This window comes from Macrosteles quadrilineatus, unplaced genomic scaffold (genome assembly GCF_028750875.1).
Source record: "Macrosteles quadrilineatus isolate MER2022 unplaced genomic scaffold, UCM_ALF_1.0 Scaffold_8__2_contigs__length_117827958, whole genome shotgun sequence".
In the NCBI taxonomy this organism is placed as follows: domain Eukaryota; kingdom Metazoa; phylum Arthropoda; class Insecta; order Hemiptera; family Cicadellidae; genus Macrosteles; species Macrosteles quadrilineatus.
In genome coordinates, this window is record NW_026542601.1 from 40,966,753 (window position 1) to 40,980,794 (window position 14,042).

At 34.6% G+C, this 14,042-nt stretch overlaps 1 protein-coding gene across 1 annotated transcript in view; it reads left to right on the plus strand.

The window, feature by feature from the left end:
• The window catches only part of LOC128999251 (uncharacterized), a 132,755-nt gene that overhangs the window by 30,555 nt on the left and 88,158 nt on the right, over positions 1-14,042 (plus strand). The window contains exons 15-17 of the mRNA XM_054425650.1: positions 4,653-4,760; positions 12,725-12,785; positions 13,521-13,876. Of these exons, the coding sequence (XP_054281625.1) occupies positions 4,653-4,760; positions 12,725-12,785; positions 13,521-13,876 (525 nt within the window). The remainder of the gene's footprint in view (positions 1-4,652; positions 4,761-12,724; positions 12,786-13,520; positions 13,877-14,042) is intronic.

Below are 14,042 nucleotides of genomic sequence, written 5' to 3' on the forward strand. Positions count from 1 at the left end.
ATAACAATCTGTGGTAATGATCAGGCTGAACATGACAGGAACTTGAAAAATTTAATGAAAGCTGTTTCCAAATATAATCTTACTTTGAACAAACATAAATTCAAGTTTTCTACAACCATGATCCATCTATTAGGTTATGTAATCAGTGTAAAATCAATAAGACCAGATCCAGATCATTTGCAACCCCTTCGAGATCTTCCCATTCCAACTAACTCAAACTCTCTTCACAGAGCTCTTGGTACCTATGTTCTCCCACTACTCACAATTCATTCCTAAGTTTTCTAAGAAGGTAGGCTGTTTAAACAGAAGTTCTTTTCTACTGAATGAAGAAGCTAAGTGTGTATTTGAAAGAATCCATTGTTAATGCAGTAACTTCTTCAATTGACTGTGATGGATTGTTAACAGTCGAAACCAATGCATCAAATCATGCAATACGCGCAGCTTTGGCTATTGATAGCAGACCTGTAGCATTTTTCTCTAGAACACTAACGAACTCGGAACAGAAACATTCATCTTTTGAGAAAGAAGCATATTATGCAATAGTGGAAGCGTTAAGAAAATGGAGGCACTATCTCATAGGCAGACACTTTCGTTTTACAACAGATCAACGATCTGTAGCCTTCATGTTCAGTGATCGAAATGCGAGCAAAATCAAGAATGAGATGGAGAGTTGAGTTATCTTGTTATAATAATGAGACTATTTATAGAGCTGGAAAAGAGAACAAAACAGCAGATGCTTTATCCAGGGAATGTTCATCAATGGAAGGAAGCTTATCAAACCTAGTATCACTTCATGACGCTTTATGTCATCCAGGAGTGTCTCGGATGTATAATTGGACTCGGAGTAAAAACTTGCCTTAATCACTGGATGAGATCAGAAAAGTAACTTCCTCCTGTCAAACCTGCTTAGAGGTAAAACCTTGATTCCACAAACATGAAGGACAACTCATCAAAGCTACTCAACCATTTGAAAGACTTAACATCGATCTGAAAGGGCCACTTCCATCCACAAGTAGAAATCGATATCATTTAATAGTCGTGGATATATTCTCGATTTCCATTCGCATTCCCTACTCAAGATACAACTGCTAGAACTGTTATTCTGAGACTTAGGGAATTTCTCAAGGAACTTCTTCTTTTCTCAATGTTTGGAGTACCGGCTTATGTTCATTCTGACAGAGGTTCAAGTTTTATGTCTCAAGAACTCAAGTCATTTTTATGTTCACTAGGAGTTGCCACCAGCCGTACAACACGCTTACAATGCTCTGGGCTACGGGCAAGCAGAGAGGTATGTTGGTATAATTGGGAAGACAATCGAACTATCACTTAAAAGTAAACATCTGGACATATCTTATTGGGAAAAACTACATTTAGAAGCTTTGCGCTCTATCCGGTCGTTATTGTTTACCTCAACAATGTATTTGAAATGACACCACATGAAAGCCTATTTCTCTTTTCTATAAGATCTAGTTATGGTAATACAACTCCCTCGTTGCTCATGAACCTAGGTCTAGTGCTTATCAAACGGCCTGTCAGAAGCTCAAAATACGAACCACTCGTTGAAGAAGTACTGCTCCTTGAGGGGAATCCTTTATTCTCACATAAGATATGCAGATGGCCGAGAAACTACTGTGCGTTCCAGGCATTTAGCATCTGTAGGAGAAGTGTCACGTAATGAAGAAAACTCTAACTCCAATCTACGACATGAAGAAGACTCAAACTCCAATCTAAGACATGAAGAAGACTCAAACTCCAATCTAAGACATGAAGAAGACTCAAACTCCAATCTAAGACATGAAGAAGACTCAAACTCAAATCTAAGACATGAAGAACACACAAACCCAAATCTACAAATAAATGAAAGAAGTTCTGAAGTTGAGGTCGAATCTGAGCCTATCTTCCAAGACGAAGAAAACCTGAGTCAAGACCATGTTGGTCTAAGGAGAAGCTCCAGGAGTACACCCGCCTTTGTATTTAAAAGACTATGTCAGCTAGGAGGGGAAGAATTTCATATAATTCCTTTCTATCTGTACATTGTGACATGTGTTCAAATGTTTATAAATTGTTTTTGTTTACTTTGATGTTAGTTGGTTCATATTGTTAGATTTTTATATCATGATAGATTCTTTGTTCAATAAAGCCTAACTAAAAGTAATTTCGTTTTCTAATGGTTTTATTCATTCAATCTACAACAAAGTATTGCAAAAATATATTGTACACTAGTAACGAATGTTTGTTGTTAATTAAAACGTTTTTTTTTACGTTAGCCTTAAATTCGTACGGCGCTCACTTCTTATTTGTTTTCTATTATCTCTATAATTTTGAGGAACTTTATGAATGGAATTATTTATTAGTGCGTTGTATGTGAATGACAGAAAAAATGCATATATATGTTACACACCTACGTTATTTCTCTAATAGCATCATTACAATACGCTATGTATTGATAATTAATAGTATATTACGTTACTAGTCCTGAAAGTAAGTGTTTACCGGACGAGTGTGGTCGTTCCCGTGCGAGACGAAGTCGAGTACGGGATTACCATACGAGTCCGGTAAACACATTTTGGACGAGTTACGTACGATATTTTACGCCATACTACTTAATCCGTACGAATCCTTATATATTTCCACCAACTAAAGGACTAAAAATCACTAGTCATAACCTCTAAGAGAGGTTATGTTTTTGCTTATAACCAATTATTGCTACCTACGCAAATACAGTATAATCAGCTGATTGGTGTCCGGTAAAACTCATTGCAGAACAGTATCACGCAATGAAACCCCATTTGAATAAGCTGGCGGCAAACAGCTGTTTTCTGGACTGAATCCTTGCGTGGGAGGCTCGTCTAAATAATGTAGTGTGGCGTAAATATAGTTACACATATAAAACATATTTTAGAAAACAAAAATCAACGACATACAATTTAGTTATTGATGATATTCTCTAGTTTAATTAAAGCATAGGTTTAGCAAAACACAATAACTTAGTTTACCTAAATATACATATAAAAAACAATGTTATGTGCAAGTTATGTTAAGTTAATCTAACACATGTTAAGCAGTTAGAATTTATTTACAGTAGCCTCCAAATTCATACAAAACATCTATACATTGTAATTTTCATACTGTTTCCATGAAAACATATCAATAACATTATTTTCATAACTTAGACGCTTTAAAAAATCCAAAGCAGAGCCGGAGTTGATACAGCAATGGTTAAAGAATCTTTTTTTTCTATAATCATTGACATAGCTTTAGAATAAATAATCCATGATAAAAGGTTAGATTAAAATAAACCTACCTCATAGTTATGGAAAATATTATATTTAATTTCTTTGTTATCAGCTGTCTGAAATTGTGAAATATGCAGTTTAGCAATTCTTCTTGTTTTCATTTAAATGTCAAAGCAAATGTAAACAAACGTTGTTAGTGTTCTAATCGCAGCCATGGAGACCAATCAATATTTACTTTTAAAATGTTCACCTTAGTACTTTTAAAGCCAAAGGGGCAAAGCCTACGGTCAGTATCGAAATGTGAATAATCCTATAAGGGTCCTTGGTATGGTATCTATATTTTTGTAAAATTTAAGCCCAGTTGGTTCAGTAGTTTTTGTACCTATTGGTAACACACATACAGACAGACACCATTAGATTTTTATATAATAGTATAGATTTGTTTAAATCTGCATAACTTTTAATAGATTTTACATCACTTTTCAATATTTTGTAAAATTAACGGTTTCCATGGAATTTGGCATCGAATATTTTTAAAATCCGACAATTTTAAACGGTTCATGAGTTTTTATTGGTATTTTTCACAAAGATATTGGTCAAAAAGAACATTTAAAAAAAACACTCTGGCTCAAGTGGTTAAGGTTAAAAAAATGGTTAAAAAAGCATACACACATATGGACTGAAAACGGAATGAGATAGGACACATGTTATATTACAGTTTTTTGTTTATTTTGACTTGCTGAATAAGACATCCTAAGTACTGTTTTAGGTACAAAATAGACAAATATTGCACATTTGTGGCAAAACTGAATGTATGGACACAGTTTAGTTACCAAATTTAAATAAAAACAAATAAAAATAAAATGTCTCTTAAATTATTAACATTATTATTGAAGAAGAATCAATAAACATTTTTGCAAACGTATTATTTTTTCGTAACTTGGCTTTAATTTAGGTGGTAAAAGATTAGTACAAACCGTTCAAGCCCTTACTTCTATTTCGTATATAGGACTGATCAAGATCTTTCAATATACTTTCCTGAAACTCGTGGTTTACAAATCGTTTGGCTCAATAATTCTTAGGTTATGTTTGAGTTATCAGTAGAAGTCGGGAGATCGACAATTGAATTGGACGTTACCAGCTGACAAGTTGGCGTTTTAGCATTACAATTTTACTCCTTGAAACATTCTCTCTGGTCCGTCTTTACCACACTAGTGCTGTAAAGTAAGCAAACCATGCGGCAAAGTGAATCTTTTTAATTTAAACAGTTGAATTTAAAAGCATATTTTAACAAATCAAAATCAAAATTTTAAAGTTTTATTTTGGATCAAGGCAATCATCCAGGATAAATAAAAATTATTATATAAGTAATTTTCGTTAATAAAAAGAGTAAACTATATGTTTGTTGGACCCCAGTCTCCGTTCGAGCCTTTACAACCAGAAGACGAAGACAACCCTGCAAATGACCAAAACCAGAATCAGGTCTCAGCACTTACAACACAGACACAACGACAGTCATTACAGGCAAGTATATATTAGGTTGTAATTATGAACTTTGTCGTAAGTGAAGGTCTTTTTGCAGTTATAACAACTGAGACGGCTTGTCGTCTGAGAGGTAGTGTGTATGAAGCGTATTCTGTAATTTAAAGCTAGTGTACGGATATCTCTGAATACTCATTATTGGTTCTATAATGTCTAACTTAAAACTAAATTTCACTATTCCAAAATGCATTGATTGGTTTCTTGCAATATCACGGTCTTCAGAAATACCTTGGTCATAAATTATTGTACAAATTTTAAGATTAATTAAAAAAATTGTAGTAATTACAAAAAGTGGTTATAAAATGTCGGTAAAAATCACCTAAACTGTGAGTGTAATATACCCTCTATATAGTTTTCTTCCCAATGACAAGTGTTGTGGCATAGTCAGCTTGCCAACATTACACCTTACCATACCAGCTGCCTATAACATTATTTATTTGACTAGGTGAAACCCGTCGAAATCGACGGTTACTTTCAAGGCTTACGCTAATTCATCTAACTGCGATAAATTGAGTGAAATTATAAATATTTTGAGCATTTAGCATTGTTTAAAGAGTAATAAGTGTAAACCAATAATGATATTAATTGCGTTAGTTACCAAATAATATGGTTGATCATTCAACGAATAAAATATTTCCCATACTTTGGAAAAACCTTTAAATAGTATTAAAATCGTATTGGTGGATCTTTTGTAGTTAAAAACTTATGCGATTTCATCAGTGCAATAAAGATTAATCTATGATTTTATTTGAGAAAAAATATCTGTTTGTTGAGAAGACACGTTCTAGCTTCAAAGGGAGGTCCATCCGTTACAGTGTAAGTTTGATTTTTCCTTTGTCACGTCGCGTCAGTTCATACTTCTGTGTCAAAGAATAACCCTCTAGCATAGTTTTGAGAAATTAGTTGTGGGGTTACTGTTAAAGCTAATAAAACACTTCTGCACTTGTATTATTTTGTACAGTACTGTATTGTATTACGCAATCGAAGATTTTTCCAATGATTGAAAACATGTACCTATGACATTAATCTCATGAACCTATGATGATCTGTCTAGAATAATATGAAAAAATATAGCCAAAAGTGGTGAAAAAGGCAGACACCAACCCGTACAATAAATATAAGATAGTCTAATAACAAATAATTGTAAGAGTTACTGTGATAAAAGGATTTTCTACTGATTTCGTAATGGGATGTTATATTGCAAAACATAACATGATACAGACAAAAATCAATTTTAAAATCAGAAAATAACTTTGCAAATACTTTTTTCCTACAGTCACCCGACAAAGTTGGCTTCCTTGTACTGTTTATAGTACAGAAAGCTGCTAATTGCTGCATATTTATACTTTGCCGTACGGTTTATACTTTGCCGTACGGTTTATACTTTGCCGCACATCAGGATTCCAACGAAACAACACAAAACAGCGTGGTTCTATTATGCACGTAATCCGTGTACGCTTGGAAATAGGTTGGCAACACTTAAAGATAATAATACTATGAGCAGCTGATTGGCTATTATAACTACGATTTAACCTGTCATTTCGTGTTTATAGTTTCGGTATTTCTAAACTTTCTGGACTTTTCTTTTAAACGTTTTTAAAACATTCCTACGATCTTAATACAAAAGAAAATACCTTTAAAGCATTTTTTTAGGCACGGAAACCACTTCAAATTACAAAAACATACGGAACTATATTCTCAAAACGCGGACCACATTTGTTGCCGAGGAAAAATAGCGGAGTGATACGGACCGCGGGTACTACTTTCTCTAGGGCACTATTTCTGTTGCCAGCTGAACCTAAAACCGTGTTGTATAGTGTTTGAAAGACTAATTATTTATATGCTTTATAGTGACTGTAGGAAAAATATAATGTGTAACACGAGTGAAAAAGGCCTTTGCTGCACTCGAGATCATTCCGCACTCGCCTGCGGCTCGTGCGTAAACATTGCTCTCGTGTGCAGCAAAGTGCCACTTTCACCACTAGTTACACAAATAACTATTGTTAACTTTGATGTTAGTTAGCTTGTCATATTGTTAGCTTTTTATATCATGCTGGATTCTTTGTTCAATAAAGCCTAACTAAAGGTAATTTCGTTTTCTAATGGTTTTATTCATTCAATCTACAACAATTTATTGAACAAAGAATCTTTTATTAAAATATACATCAACCTTTTGTCATGGAACTTATACTTAGACCTGAGATATTTAATGTCAATCCTATTGAAGTCCAAGATTGGAAACATTGGTTTCACACCTTTGAAAACTTCATCGAAGCTAGTAAAATCAGTGAAGAACTGAGGCTTAACCAATTTATTAACCAATTACCAAATACCAATTTGGTATTAACCAATTTCATTTCACCTTCCGTTTATGAGTATGTAAATGACTGTAAAACATACAATCAAGCAATTGATGTGTTGACAAAGTTGTACTTGAAACCTGTCAATGGAATTTACGCACGTCATAAACTTAGAATCAGAAGACAAGATACTGGTGAAAACATTGATACTTATGTAGAATCTCTGAAGCGTCTTTCCAAGGATTGTAACTTTAAAGCTTTAAATGCTGTATCTTGTAGAGATGAATACATCAGAGACACATTCATTGATGGCTTGCTAGTACCTCACATTCGTCAACGATTGTTGGAAAGCTCTGCCTTGACTTTGGATGAAGCCGTTTCTCAAGCCAGACCACTCGAAATTGCTAAATATCATTCTGAACAGTAAAATTTAGAGAAGTGTTTACCAACCATTAACGCTGCAGCTTCAAAGACTATCAGTGAAAAGAATCGATACTTGTCTAGCCCTGATCCAAGACCTTATGCTGCCGAACCAGAATCGTATCCATTTCAATAAAGTATAACATGTTCACTCAATCAGACATGTTACTTCTGCGGCTTTAAGAAACACAACAGAGCTGCTTGTCCAGCTAAAGAAGCTATATGCAGAGGATGTGGCATTAAAGAACATTACCAAAAGGTATGTAGAAAATCCAAAACACAAACCTCTACAGTAAAGGCCTCAGTCCATCAGTCAAACTGTATTGCCTCAGTACCATCGTGTTTGAGTAAAGCTGTAGTCCCAGTACAATTAAATGGAGTCGATGCATACGCTCTTATAGATACTGGTAGTTCTGGTAGTTTTATCAATCAAAGCTCAGCCCTTAGATTCAACATTCCTGTCATTACATGTAATGGGGGAGAGGTATCTATGGCTTCAAAAACTCTGCGTTCCTCAATAAAAGGGTACTGTAAAATCAATCTCAAATTGCAAGATCATATTTACAAGAATGTGGTCTTCAGCGTACTTACAAACTTATGTTCTGACATTATTGTAGGGCATGACATTCTGAAAAGACACTCAAGTTTACAAGTCCATTTTGGAGGAAAAGAGTCTCCTCTCAACATATGTAGTGTAGCCTTAGCTAACGTTGAGCCAGTAGAACTATTTGGTAATTTATCTCCAGATTGCAAGACTATTGCAACAAAATCTCGAAGGCACTCAGCAATTGACGAACAATTTATTGAAAGTGAAATTCAATTACTGTTGAAAGATGGTATTATTGAAGAGAGCAGGTCTCCATGGAGAGCACAAGTCCTTGTTGTTTCATCAGATAACCACAAGCGGAGAATGGTTGTGGATTATTCACAGACAATTAATCGTTTTACAGAACTTGATGCGTTTCCTCTCCCTAGGATTGATGACATAGTCAACGAAGTAGTTTCACACAAAATTTGTAGTTCTATTGATCTTAGGAGTGCCTATCACCAAATCCCAGTAACAGAAAATGACAAAGCTTACACGGCATTTGAGACTTGCGGGAACTTGTACCAATTTACCCGAGTGCCATTTAGAGTTCATAATGGTGTCCTTGCTTTTCAACGTACTTTAACCAACATAATTACTTGTGAAAAACGTGAAGGGGTTCAAGGGTTCAAGGGGTTGAAGGGGTTGATATAACAATCTGTGGTAATGATCAGGCTGAACATGACAGGAACTTGAAAATTTTTATGAAAGCTGTTTCCAAATATAATCTTACTTTGAACAAACATAAATGCAAGTTTTCTACAACCATGGTCCATCTATTAGGTTATGTAATCGGTGTAAAATCAATAAGACCAGATCCAGATAGTTTGCAACCCCTTCAAGATCTTCCCATTCCAACTAACTCAAACTCTCTTGACAGAGCTCTTGGTATGTTCTCCCACTACTCACAATCCATTCCTAAGTTTTCTGAGAAGGTGAGCTGTTTAAACAGAAGTTCTTTTCCACTCAATGAAGAAGCTAAGTGTGTATTTGAAAGACTTAAAGAAGCCATTGTTAATGCAGTAACTTCTTCAATTGACTGTGATGGATTGTTAACAGTCGAAACCAATGCATCAAATAATGCAATAGGAGCAGCTTTGGCTATTGATGGTATACCTGTAGCATTTTTCTCTAGAACACTAACGAACTCGGAACGGAAACATTCATCTATTGAGAAAGAAGCATATGCAATAGTGGAAGCGTTAAGAAAATGGAGGCACTATCTCATAGGCAGACACTTTAGTTTTATAACAGATCAACGATCTGTAGCCTTCACGTTCAGTGATCGAAATGCAAGCAAAATCAAGAATGATAAAATAATGAGATGGAGAGTTGAGTTATCTTGTTATAAGTATGAGATTATTTATAGAGCTGGAAAGAGAACAAAACAGCAGATGCTTTATCCAGGGTATGTTCATCAATGGAAGGAAGCTTATCAAATCTAGTATCACTTCATGACGCTTTAAGTCATACAGGAGTGTCTCGGATGTATCATTGGACTTGGAGTAAAAACTTGCCTTATTCACTGGATGAGATCTGAAAAGTAACTTTCCTCCTGTCGAACCTGCTTAGAGGTAAAACCTCGATTCCACAAACATGAAGCAACTCATCAAAGCTACTCAACCATTTGAAAGACTTAGCATCGATTTGAAAGGGCCACTTCCATCCACAAGTAGAAATCGATATCTTTTAATAGTCGCGGATGAATATTCTTGATTTCCATTCGCATTCCCTACTCAAGATACAACTGCTAGAACTGTTATTCTGAGACTTAAGGAACTTCTTCTTTTCTCAATGTTTGGAGTACCAGCTTATGTTCATTTTGACAGAGGTTCAAGTTTTATGTCTCAAGAACCCAAGTCATTTTTATGTTCATTACAAGCAGAGAGGTATGTTGGTATAATTTGGAAGACAATCGAACTATCACTTAAAAGTAAACATCTGGACATATCTGATTAGGAGAAAGTACATTTATAAGCTTTGCACTCTATCCGGTCGTTATTGTGTACCTCAAAAAATACAACACCACATGAAAGACTATTTCTCTATTCTATAATTTCTAGTAATGGTAAGACAACTCCTTCGTGGCTCATGAACCTAGGTCCAGTGCTCATCAAACGGCCTGTCAGGAGCTCAAAATACGAACCACTCGTTGAAGAAGTACTGCTCCTTGAGGGGAATCCTAAGTATTCTCACATAAGATATGCAGATGTCCGTGAAACTACAGTGAGTTCCAGGCATTTAGCATCTGTAGGAGAAGTGTCACGTAATGAAGAAGACTCTAACTCCTATCTACGACATGAAGAAGACTCAAACTCCAATCTAAGACATGAAGAAGACTCAAACTCCAATCTAAGACATGAAGAAGACACAAACACAAATCTACAAATAAATTAAAGAAGTTCTGAAGTTGAGGTCGAATTTGAGCCTATCTTCCAAGACGAAGAAAAACTGAGTCAAGACCATGTTGCTCTAAGGATTTAAAAACAGACCAATTCACAATTTCAACTAAAGCCGTAGTGTATTGAAAAAGAAGCTCCAGGAGTAAACACCCACCTTTGTATTTAAAAGACTATGTCAGCTAGGAGGGGAAGAATGTCATATAATTCCTTTCTCTGTACATTGTGACATGTGTTCAAATGTTTATAAATTGTTTTTGTTTACTTTGATGTTAGTTGGTTCATATTGTTAGCTTTTTATATCATGCTAGATTTTTTGTTCAATAGAGCCTAACTAAAGGTAATTTCGTTTTCTACTGGTTTTATTCATTCAATATACAACAAAGTATTGCAAAAATACATTGTACACTAGTAACGAATATTTGTTGTTTTTACGTTAGCATTAAATTCGTATGGCGCTCACTTCTTATTTGTTTACTATTATCTCTATAAGTCAAATTTTGAGGTACTTTAAGAATGAAATTATTAGTGCGTTGTATGTGAATGATAGAAAAAATGCATGGATAGGTTACACACCTATGTCATTTCTCTAATAGCATCAGGCAAATAGTTTACATTTTTAAAACATCATTGTTCTATTTTTTAAAACGTTTTTATTAGCTCGCTTTCTTGTCAGGTACATATTTTGCAATCAATTTTATACTAAGTTTCCGATGAGCTAGAGACTTGAAACTTGAAACATAGCTCACAAATGGATGACAATGCAATATTATATCATTTAATTTTCATATTTCCCTTAGGCTACGCCCCATGGGGATGGGCTTGTTTTTATAAGCTTGCCAGTCGCTCTCCTACAAATTTTGATATCACTTTTAAAGATCCCTAGATACTCTGCAAAGGAGACCCATAGTTTTGTGGCCTCGACGACAAATCTCATCAACATGAAAGTCAGGTGAAAGGTCAGATGAGAGAACCACCCCTAAGTCACGAATGCTTGTGACACGCTTTAAGTAAGTAGTGTCAACCATATACTGAAATTCGATTGTTTGAATGTTTCTATGAAATGAAATGATTTTGCACTTCGTTGGGTTCAGCGACATTAAGTTCTTTGTTGACCACTCGAGGACAGAGTCAAGGGCTCTCTGCAGGTGGAGACGGTCTCGCACGGTGTTGATTTCCAGGATGAGCTTCACATCGTCGGCAAACATTAGAGAACGGACTAGCAAAACACTGGGAAGGCCATTCACGAAAAGAGAGAATAGGAAGGGTCCCATCAAGGATCCCTGTGGCACTCCTGAAGAAGTAGGAATTGGAGTTGATACTGCGGAAGCGAATTTTACACAGAGACTCCTTCCAGACAAGTAGCTGCCAAACCAGCTCAAGAGATTTCCCAGGATAGAAGCGGTCAAAGAGTGGTGGAATATCTTTGAAGATGAACCTTTATGGCAGTAGTGCGATCATGTGTTCATACCTATCAAATTTTGAGGTTAAATCAAAACAAACTGGCATAATTATATTTTTGGAATTGACAATGATTAAATATACTTTAAACTTACTCTAGCCTACTTTTATAAAGTACTTAGCCATTTAGAGAATATTTACTGTGAAAACCAGACGTGATTCCTAAATCCAATTCAACTAGTTTATTATATAGTTTATAAGTTGTTATTTAATTATTGTATTCCAAATTAGTTGATGGTTGCTATGAAAATAGCTAATTATATGAGATAATATTAAAATATTGAATCTTCTTCCATAATTAATTTCAATCATTATATTAATAAAATAATGTGGTTGCTGTGACTAGAATACACATAAAATTACTGTTGGTACATACAGTAATAATGATTTACGTTTAGTTTTAAAAACTCTTAACATCTATGTTTGTTTGTTTGTTTGTTTTGATTTAACCTCAAAATTTGACACATATGAACACACGATCGCACAATAGCCAAAAAAGGTTCATCTACATAATATTCCACCACACCTTAACCACTTCTAGCTAAAAAAAACCCCACATGTAGGTAAATTGCTACATTAGGCAGCAGAAGGATCATTGCTTGCTACAAGAAGTAGTATATTTTCGGTGTAGGAAAAATTCATTTAAAGTACTGACACAATATAAAACTATTTACTCTAAATGAATATAAACTGACCCTGAAGTAAGCAACGATGAATGTGCGATTCGTAGAATATCTACTTAGCCTTAAACTTGGTCCTAATAGTGAATTTCTTTTCCAGCCAACTAAGTCTACCCAAAATAGAGAGACCAAAAACAAAGACGACGAAGTTGTTACAGCGAGTAAGTTTTAATTACAATGCTTGTATTTAGTTTACAATGGTAATAAAAGTCCCTTTTTCTGGTTTCGTTCAAGATATATCCTAAATTAATATAATTAAATTAAGAAAATAAATTCCAATATGATGTTTTATAATGAACCATCTAATTGTTAAAATACCCTCGCTACAGCAAACCTGGAGACTAATCGAATTGTCATGTACCTGGTTCGATTTTCATAAAAATATTTCCATTATATTGTTATTTATTTTCTAATTAAATGACAATTATTTAATTTGTGGTTAGAAATTTAGGTTTTCTGCTACATTGGAGGTAATTGGAGATTGTTATTGAAATGATAATAGCTTGGTAGAAAAAAGAAACAGTTGTTTTCGAAATTTGAACAAAATATATCCTTAGGCTAAATACAACAATTATTTGATTTATCCTCCAAAAAACCGCTTCAGTAGGCCTATACCAATGTATTAGCTTTAATAAGATTTACTATTTCACATAATTATCCTTATATATAATATTATATAATATACGCATTTGAACTGCTGCAGTTTTTGGCCTCTGGGGACATAAAACTTAAAATTAAATCACTCTCGCGTCCAGGCCTTACCATGAGACCTATAGTAAAATCTTATTTTTATATATCTTATATGGGGAATTCACTAAAAACGATAGTTGCAATACGCTACGATTACAACACATCAATATAACTATGCTAATAATTCACTGCTGGCTGTTTTACAGGTGGTATCACTACAGAAGACAACACCAGGTCGATGGTTTTGGTTGCAAAGTACAAACAAGAGAAGTATACAGTACTGACACTACTTTGCCTACGATCAGAACAAAACGAATACTACCTTAGTTTGTTCGACAACGACAATCACATTTTGACTGTAAATTACGATTGCTCCGGGGTTTCAATTTATTTATCACCATCTGATTCATTGACGATTGCTGTTGATAAAAATGATGAAACAAATGGCAAAGAATTTGTCTTCATATGGGTTCGTAATAAATGGTTTAGCGTCTGTAGAGTTTGTAAGTCAGTTACTCATCTGTCCCTTTACAACAACGGGAAACCTCTTGAATGGAAAAAGGTAAATGAAAAGTGTAATATGTTTCATGACGACACAGTGTTCTATGTACTTTGTATTTATTTATCACCATATTATGTTTTAGTTATTAATTACAATTGTTGTGGTTTTGTTTACTTTTTTCTTGGCTGAATTCCATTGCAGTCCTTGTTATTTGTGTCTGATATTA